Below are 9,158 nucleotides of genomic sequence, written 5' to 3' on the forward strand. Positions count from 1 at the left end.
AGGCTGCAATGACAGCTCGGGAGCTGTGATAAAATGAAGCCAAGTTTGTGGAAAGACAGATCTTTAGCATTCAGACTGTGACAAACAAACACATTCAGAAACCCCTCAACTATCATGTAAACATCTACTCCCATTGCTGCTGGGAGACCTTTCGCATTCAGACTGTGACAAACACACACATTCAGAAACCCCTCAACTATCGTGTAAACATCTACTCCCATTGCTGCTGGGAGAGGGTCAGGAAGCTGCGTTCTGCAGCTATCAGGTTTCCCACTTCCATCTCATTTGTTACACCACTTCTGACTGCTTCTTTAATAATTTATTGACGATAATTCAATTTTTTTCAGTTAGCCTTTCTGTGTTTTTTCAGCTATTTTGGTCAGAAAACGGAAGATTCAACAATCTGAAGTCACAAAATGAAAACCACTTCAGCTTCATTTCAAAAGGGTTCAAGCACAACTCGTAAGAAGCCCGTTATTCTATTTGAATCCCCAATTTTCAGTCCACCTACCTGAGTAAAAATGGGGAAAAAAATAATAAACAGGTCTGGTGAGCAAGCAACTCTGAAGAATCAGGTGTCTGTATAACGGGCCATTTGTTTTCCTCTCTTGGATCCCTGCTCAGAAAGACTTTGCTACAGAGAAACTTATTCTGGGAAGCCAGAAGTTATCCTAACCAAGGCCAAACTGCTACCAGTGAAACCTTTCCTCACACGCTTCTTTCATTGAGCAAAAACCAACATTCAAAATTTCTTGACAGTGCAAACTGTAGCCATGACGTACTACAGGCATCCTTCAGGAAAGTCGACTCCACCTCGGGCTTTCTCTTTCAGGCTGAGGAACACTGGATGGCAAAATGCCGTTCTCTGGAAACCTACACGTTATGTGGGGTTTCTGTGTTGTCAGTTACAAAAAATAAATCACAAACTGTCTGAGGCATTTTTCTCCGATAGAGATGACAAGCTGAATGAGGTATCATCAGGCTCTGGCGATGTGTGATTGAAATCCATTTCTTCTAAATCGGGAGGTAAGTCTGAGAGCAGGGCCTGGAAGTAAGGAAATATAGCATTAGGTCTATGCTTTATGTCAGCATTCAAAATTTAAACATACAGAGAAAAAACTGTTGAGCTTTTCAGTCAGTGTTGGTATTGGATGATGGGGAAGGAAAAAATAAGAGATCAGTATTGATAGCTATTGAAAGGAAAAACATTGTCTGAGGCGATTTATCTTAAAGGTAAAAGAAAAAAAAAACCAACAGAATCTCTTCCTAAATAAAGCACATACGAGAGATGATCCAACCGAGCACCACAAGAAGTGTTATGTATTAAATGCAGCGCAGTGGAATTGCTGAAATATGGCTTTTCTTGCTAGATCTCGCATCAAATCCCCTGCACGCACTGGTGGTCGCTCTGTAAAGTCACACTTCTTTGTCTGTCATGGCTTGTGCAGAGTGCAAGACCCTTCTTCTGTTTAAAGTTCAGCCTTTCTTTGTCTATACAAAGTTCAGCACAACGCTGCCCTCATCCTGATCTGAGCCTCTGGGCCCTACGGAACGTAACCAAGGGAGTGACAGACACAAAATGACAAACACCTTCTGCTATTACACCTGCCCCAGGCCTTACCTGCTGCTGCTCTTTATCATCAGATTTAATAGCAAGTATCAAACTTCGAGTAAACGTCTGTAGTTCAAAATACTTCTGTTTGTGGTTCTCCAACTCGTTCTCAATGAATCTGACTTCTTCATTCTGGGGGGGACAATTACATAATACAGCTCCATCTGCTTAGTGACACCTCAACACACTTGTGTTAAAACCGAGTATTTTCAGTGAAAATGAGTAATAATTTCTGAAGAATTTTTCAGACTAAACCTGCAGATGCATGTGCCATTTCACTCCTTGTTATCCCTCAGAGGGATGTGACACCCCGTGTGACCTGCAGACAAGGCACATCAGAATTACTGACTCTCACTGAAGTGTTCATGACTTAGGCCAGAGTTCACACAGCCCTTCTAAAGCAGCACTGGTGATATTAAAATACAGAATCTCCGAGCGCAGCCGAGTTTGACGTGTCAGCTCGGCCACCTCCCCAAGGTCTCCCGGGTTACAGGATAAATAGGAACATAGCTACAAAATGGACAAATATCAGTAATGGGGATAAAGTGGGGAAAAAGGCATTTCCCAACCTTTGCATAAATACACGTTACTGCACTTGCAAATCACCGCAAATAAAAATGAAAAACTTCATTAAAAATTCAGATTTGAGAAGTACTTCGGTTTATTCCAAATATTCTTCAAACCAACAAACTGATACGCAAGATCCAAACGCTGAATCTATCAGCGTAGCGCTAAAATAAATTTTCCCTGGTTATTGACCTCTGCAAAGATCACGTAACCTAAACCAACAGGTGGCTTTTCGAGATCAGAGTCCTGGTACGTTTTTCCCAATGGTGTCTGTGTAGTGGCACCAAACGTGCGTCCTCCATAAGGGATAACGAAACATCGCGCACGCAGAAATGGTCTGCGGTGCCCAGTCCATGAGGAGAGGACAGGTAATTCATGCTGAGTGTTGCACCATGAGACTACGGGGTGAACTGGAGGGTTTGTAACAAGCCTTTACTAATGGTGGTTGTTTTGAGTATTTTCCCCCAAATTCACATTTTTTCAGTCAAAACACTGCTCGTCATACTGCCTCAGCTTGGAAACAACTCCGAGACTAAGAGAGAAATATCTGGGCTGCACTTTTGAGGCTGCCAGAGGAAAATTAGCTGAATGCTTTTCTTTCAGATGGGAACTTGGAAGTTGCCTATTTAGCGACGGATTTTGCCTGCCCAGAGAAGGAATTCAGATTTACGCAGAAAGCACAGACTAATCGCTGATGTCAAACAACAACCCAACAGCCAGGGTTCTGCAGGGCGTGCTGTCACAACCAGCCTTGTGCTGCGGTGACAGGTGGCATTAAGAAAAGGTCATTCCCTCTCCATGTTCATTCTCCACTGCCCTCACCAGGCAAACACTGCTCGAAGGAGCGGGTTTTGTTCTGGAAAGATGATCTATTTATTATTTTGGTAATTGATTATCACTGGTAGAACATACCTGATTCCTAAGGAAAAAATCAGCTACATGGGTAAAACCGTGCTCAGTGCACAGAGAACTGTGGCAGCTCTTAGGGGAGCAGTGAGACACGTATAACCTTTGCCATGTGGCAGAAGACAGCGGCTGTCAGCTGTGCCACTGCTTTTCCCCCCTCCCACCACTACTGCTTCCAGACACGCTCTGCACTATGCTGCGAGAATGGCTTCTCAGATCCCCCCATTTTATTTGAGGACTGTGGCTGTTCTGCCCCTTTCCAGAGCTGCCACATCATGCTGCGTGCAGAAGTGTGCCACAGCTCTCCAGCAAACAATTCGTGCACAGAAAGGGAGTTCTGGTTTAAAGGCTCAGTAAATGCTTTGTCTGGGACACGTAGTGGGCGCTGCAGAGGGCCACAGCTAAAGCAATGGTGCAGCTCTGTGGAAAGCGGATATTTCCTGCCTCTCTCTGGGTGGAAATACGGGTACTCTGGCTGTAAGTGGGGTGAGCAGATGCGACTGAGGGTATGAGGTGCAGTACCATGGCGAAAGAAGAGGCACCGCCGGCTCCCGCAGGCCTGTGCTGAACTCCTGACAGACAGACCTGACTGAACATTCTGTGGACTGTCCTGCTTACCATCACATAGCCTCATTACTCACCTTATAATCCAAAAGAGAACTCATTTGATCCACTTCAGAATTACTTATCATATCACTTTCTTCATCATCTATAATTTCTATTTTCTGAAACAGAAGAAAAGGTTAACTCCAAAAACCCAGATTAGACACACAATCAACAACTCACATCTCAAACCGGTACAGAAGGATGCAGGTAACAGGACCTTTTGCTCGCTCATGAGTAATTCTGAATCACGTAGCCCCCATTAGATGGCAATCATGCACCTCAGCCACAGAGCCAGGAAGAATCCAACTGAAGCTTAATGCTGCTGAGAACTCAGAAATACATTCCAGTCGTACCTCAGGTTCAAAAAGATTCACTTTTACATTATTAACTACCCGCATGTTCGGTTTTTCTTCCCAACAGAAAACCTGATGTAAGAAAATGACGTTCAAAGGTTATTTCAATAGGAGAAAACTCCGAACGTACACATCTTTAGTGCACCTATGAGATTTTTTGTTTTTATTTATGTAGGCAAGGGCCCACACTGACACAATGCACTTCACTGGTTGGTTCTTGAGGTGTTATTCAGGAAAAGGTTTATTCTCCGCAGCATATGTGTGTGTCTTCTCCCTGCTTGCAGAGCAGTCCCCAGCAATTTCCTTCTAATGACCCAGGAGAAATCCCTGGAGAGAGGTTAACAGTCTCTCACCAGCTGAACCCACCAGGCTCCCAAGTATGTACTGAAGGTAGGGAGGATAAACCACATTCTCTGTGCTTCAGCGTCTGACAACCCAGCTGAAGTGATAACATTTCGAAGGCTTAATGCCACGAAGATCTGCTGCTATAGCATACCCTGCCTAACACTGTGATTCAAATATTTTTGTTTTTTGACTCAGCTTGAGGAAAGAGTCTCTAAATAAATGCCAAACATTCACACTGTCTTTCTGATAATTACACACTTTAAGACAGGAGGGGAAAGAACAGATTAGACTTTCAAATGAGAAAACCATCTCTCTTACCGAAGTCCAATGTATCTTAGTCCAATTTTAACTGCATATATTTAAAACAGTTGGTTACAGTGTTTTCAGAACAGACTATGATAAAACTACTCTTTTTTCCCCTCTTATTATATCAAATTATATAACACTGTAGTTCAGGTAGACTGGAGAACTGAGTCTCTTGGACATCACCTCTGCAAACCTTCTAGCTTTGTCATTTTACATTCTGCATCTCCGTGGTAAACTCAAGAGTGATCCTATCTAAGGTCACAGCAGGCCAGTAAGGCAAACAGAAAGGAAAAAGGCAGCTGTTTCTATTCAAGCAACCACAGAAGACACAGCGGTGGGATTTCAGCTTACACAAAAGATAATCATGTATCAACAAAAGAAAGAGAATGTTCTCTCCTCCATATGTATGTCCAGAGGGATGGGACTGCCCGGCTCCCTTCCCCGCCCCAGGTTCTGTGTGATGAACGTAACACAGATGTTCTTGTCATGTCCTGAGCTGCTGTCGTTTACTCTGACTGCAAGAAGAGCACAGTAGGGAACTGGAACCATCGCTGTTCCCTTGCAGATAACTTCTAAGGTAAGAATTCCCCTATCACTGGGGTCTTCTCTCCTTTCCTCCTCCCCTTTGCTCTCCTTTGCGAGAAGGAAGGCTGAACAACAGGGATATCAGGCATTATTGGCCATGGCTCCTCCCTCTGTCTTTCCTTCCTTGTCGCACTGCAGTCAGTTAAACCCAGCAAGAACAACCGAGTTTGACTCAGTGTGAATACAAGTGAGATAACATGAAACACCTGAACAATGCCCTGTCAAGGGGATGCGAGGGACCAGTTCTGATCTCACATATTCAAGGCTGACTATGGAGAGGAAGCACTAGAGATACAGGACTTAAAGCTACAGAAAACCATTTTCAATTACTACTCTGAGTTTTTTATTCTTCCTGGTTTACTGTACTTATAGAGGACTCCCCAAGCATTGTGCTTTGTGCTCCATAACAACGACACTGGATTGTTACAATACAGAAATAGCCATAGAGTTCCATCTACTGCATGGGCATCGCTCTCTGTTTTAGTTCACTTCCTTTTAGTGCTCAGCCAGTTGGGAAGGACTCTTCGCACACTTGACTGAGGTTTTTACCTAGTGAAGAACACTACTGTTGGACAACAGCCTCACCGTTAGGATTAAGGAGGTCCCACTAGTGGAAAAGGAAAGGTGTACATACCACGTTGTCAGCAGATACTGGATTGTGGTCATCGTCTTTGTGACCCATTTCTTCATTCTGAAGAGCTTCATTTGTCTCTTCTGCAGAAATAAATAAGGTGTTCAGATTCCATTCAAATTTTATGCTGAAGGAACATTAATAGTCTTTACCACTAAATATGTCACATCTGCTAGATACAAAAGCCAAGTCATATTATTAACGTCTATTCATAAAAAAGACTGTATATCTTACAAAAATGGCATCATATCACAAGCATTTCAGGCCCACGTCATGCCAACTGCTACCTGAAACCACAGGAAAACTATCAGTTACTCTCCTGCCACATATCAAAACCTTCATATTTTAAGGTTCGGGTTGGAATATTCATAAGTGATGAACAGTTTCACATCAGAGGTCCACAGAGCTTTTTTCTTCTTTAAATTAAAATAAATTACTGCATGAAAAATCCTGAAATAGAGCACATATCAGAATCCCACCTCCTCCTTGCAGACACCAATTAGTTTTGAATCAAAACCTGACCAAGCAGATTATCTCATTCTTGTATGGCAAATGTTTATTCCTACTGAACCTAAGCAGCTCTCTTATGTATAAGTGAAGAACACACCTGAAAACAGAGCAAATGTTAATCTTAAATCTCAGCCACAAGCTCTAGATGAGTCTCGTGATTCCAGATTAGCCCCAGCTATGGCCAGGGTGAAAAACCCACGAATGATAAGCCTATTCATCCCTATGGCTAAGCACGTTTCTCAGATTTATTTTAATTCTCCACATTGAAATACTGTTAAGTAGAAAATGGTTGATAGAAACAGCAAACCAGGAAATAAAACCCAGAGGCAAGACAGCTATGATAAAAAGCTTCAACGGTACCATTAACAGCTAGGCTGTTAATTGGAAATACGACCCTTAAACTGAAATCGCAGGGCGCTGTGAAGGGCAGAGCTCGCCTTCCAGCAGCCCAGCTATCACAGCTGAAGAGGACAAGAGGTGTGGTGAGAGAATGGGCAGCAAGCGTCCCCGTGGGGTACTGAAAGGGGGCAGATAATGATGAGAATTCCACACAGTCACAGGGGAAACAGGATTTACCAACACTTGCAAAGATGGGATAATATTTAGGCCAGACCACATAGACACAGTTAATCATTTCAATAACTTCTCTCTAGTTAAATATCTCTAAACTGAGCAAATTTTATTTGAAGTTATTTCAAACAGATTTAATCTGCCAGTGGTCACAACTTCAGAGGAAAATTTATGCTGGCAGCAAAAGCAAACGGGTTCAGATGGGAGAACTGTAAACCAGGGAGCAACACACAACCCCACTGTCACCCTTGGAGGAATGAAGGTCACTGACCATGCACCTCAGGGACTCTGACACCGAATAAAGCACCAGCCACTCGTTAGCCCTGATAGTAACCACTTGGATTCAGCAGCCAACTGAAGCAACTCCCTACAGCACTCCCAACTCTTTAAATATGCATCCTCAGCTCATATAAACTGGCACAGCTATAACGGCCTCTGCAGAGCTGTGTTCATTTACCCAAAGTATGGATTCGATTAGCATACAGTTAAAAAGGGAAGGTGTTACGAGAACTTTAATGCTTAATTTTGCATCAGAGTACACCTTTTTCATAAAAACAAACCCCATACTCCATGTTAAAAGCAAGTGCCATCAACACTTTCACTCCAATTAGATGACTAAAAATATCTTTTTGCTGTCTTTGAAAGTGGCTTTTTGTTGTTCTAGTTTTGGGGTTTTTATAAATTAGGACCCAGAGTCACAGTTCTCAAAGGTTAAAACAATCATGTATCTGTGACTGAGTAACACAAACGATTATTGGTGGAAATATTTTCCAGCAAGTTCAAAATAAGCTGAGCTGCAGCAGTGAAATCTACTCCTTTGAACAGAGAAATGACTAGAAACAGTTCTTGAGGGAGAATAAAGGAATGAAAGTGGGATTCCTGGGGCTGTGGAAATCCTACAGTTTCCTTGCACTTCCTTAAGCTCTAACAGTACAGCCTCATCTTGTTTTATGAAAGCCTTGTTCAATAAACGTGTTATTCCTCACTTCAAGCTGCAGAGAGAATTCAGACTCTTCCCTTGACACTATTTTCTTTCAGGCAGATCTGACTAAATCAGCCCCTTCCACACCGCAGGCAAATCAAGGACTCTTAGATTCTGCATCTCACTTGGCTTCCAATCACTTGACCCATTTCTTTATCATCTATTCTCTTTACGGCAGAATATGACAAGGCCATCACAAATTCATTCCCAGCAGTTCTCCATTTTTCTAGTTCTTTCCTTTAAATTGTTCAGACAAAATGACGAGATCACGGCTGGCATATTAAGCTGCAGCAGCATGCACTCGATCAGCCTTTCTTTCCGTTTAGAGAGCAAAGGCTTTATTGATCTTTCCTAATCAGAAGCACTGGGAGCAATTAGTCGAGCTGGTGAAGGCAGAGAATGTGCTGAGCAGCAGTTCATCTGCCCTAGGCCCAGAGCGCTAATGGACAAGAGGGAAAGGGAGAGATCGATTTCACGTGGGCGGGCAGTTCGGGCAGGTGGAGTAGAAGGGAATTCAGTCTGAGACACTTATCACTCAAGACCCTGCAATTTCCTGAGAACGCAGCGCTGCCCATATGGGCAGTTCAGATGGTCTCGGAGCAGTCCCCAGCTACTGACTTCGATCTTCCCTGCTGGGTTGTATTTGCTTGTCAGAGACAGGCAGCACAGACGGCACAATGGCAGAAGCTCTGCTAGGCTCTGACAGACCGCAAAGCTCTCTTAGTTCAACACCAGGTGGGAGCTAATGTATCTTCTGAACGCGTCTCATCAGCGTGAGTTTAATACCAGGAGAACTGCACGTCCTCGGCTCTAGTCAGCTCCCAGCGAGCAGGTTCGCACGCATCAGTGCTTCTTTAGCTGAGAGCTGTTGGTGTGATTGGGGTGTACAGGAACAGGTATTGAAGCTGGCTCGCAAAACCAGCCGGCTAACAGCAGTTTTTAACCCTGGCTTCCCAGGGAGGCAGGACTCAAACATTGGTACTGTCTGTCCATCTCGCAGATGCACCAGTGAATCGTGAGCTTGTCATTTAACTTTGGATGAACCTGGCACAAGCAGAGGTCTAAGGAGAAAAGATTTCTGCATGCTCTGTGGTACCAAACCCAACAAAATTCATAGAGAGAGGTAGAAGAGACCAAACCGTACCTTCAGTACAGCCGAGGTAGGTACCTCGGGTCTGTTAGACA

General features: G+C 43.6%; 1 protein-coding gene across 1 annotated transcript in view; it reads right to left on the reverse strand.

The window, feature by feature from the left end:
• Positions 1–576: 576 nt before the first annotated feature.
• HDX (highly divergent homeobox) overlaps positions 577–9,158 on the reverse strand; it is a 32,357-nt gene continuing 23,775 nt past the window's right edge. The window contains exons 6-9 of the mRNA XM_010132057.1: positions 5,915–5,994; positions 3,727–3,810; positions 1,622–1,744; positions 577–1,045 (exon numbers count right to left, since the gene is read on the reverse strand). Coding sequence (XP_010130359.1) covers positions 920–1,045; positions 1,622–1,744; positions 3,727–3,810; positions 5,915–5,994 — 413 coding nt within the window. The 3' untranslated portion in view covers positions 577–919. The remainder of the gene's footprint in view (positions 1,046–1,621; positions 1,745–3,726; positions 3,811–5,914; positions 5,995–9,158) is intronic.

Source organism: Buceros rhinoceros, unplaced genomic scaffold (genome assembly GCF_000710305.1).
Source record: "Buceros rhinoceros silvestris isolate BGI_N320 unplaced genomic scaffold, ASM71030v1 scaffold16352, whole genome shotgun sequence".
NCBI classification, from domain to species: Eukaryota; Metazoa; Chordata; class Aves; order Bucerotiformes; family Bucerotidae; genus Buceros; species Buceros rhinoceros.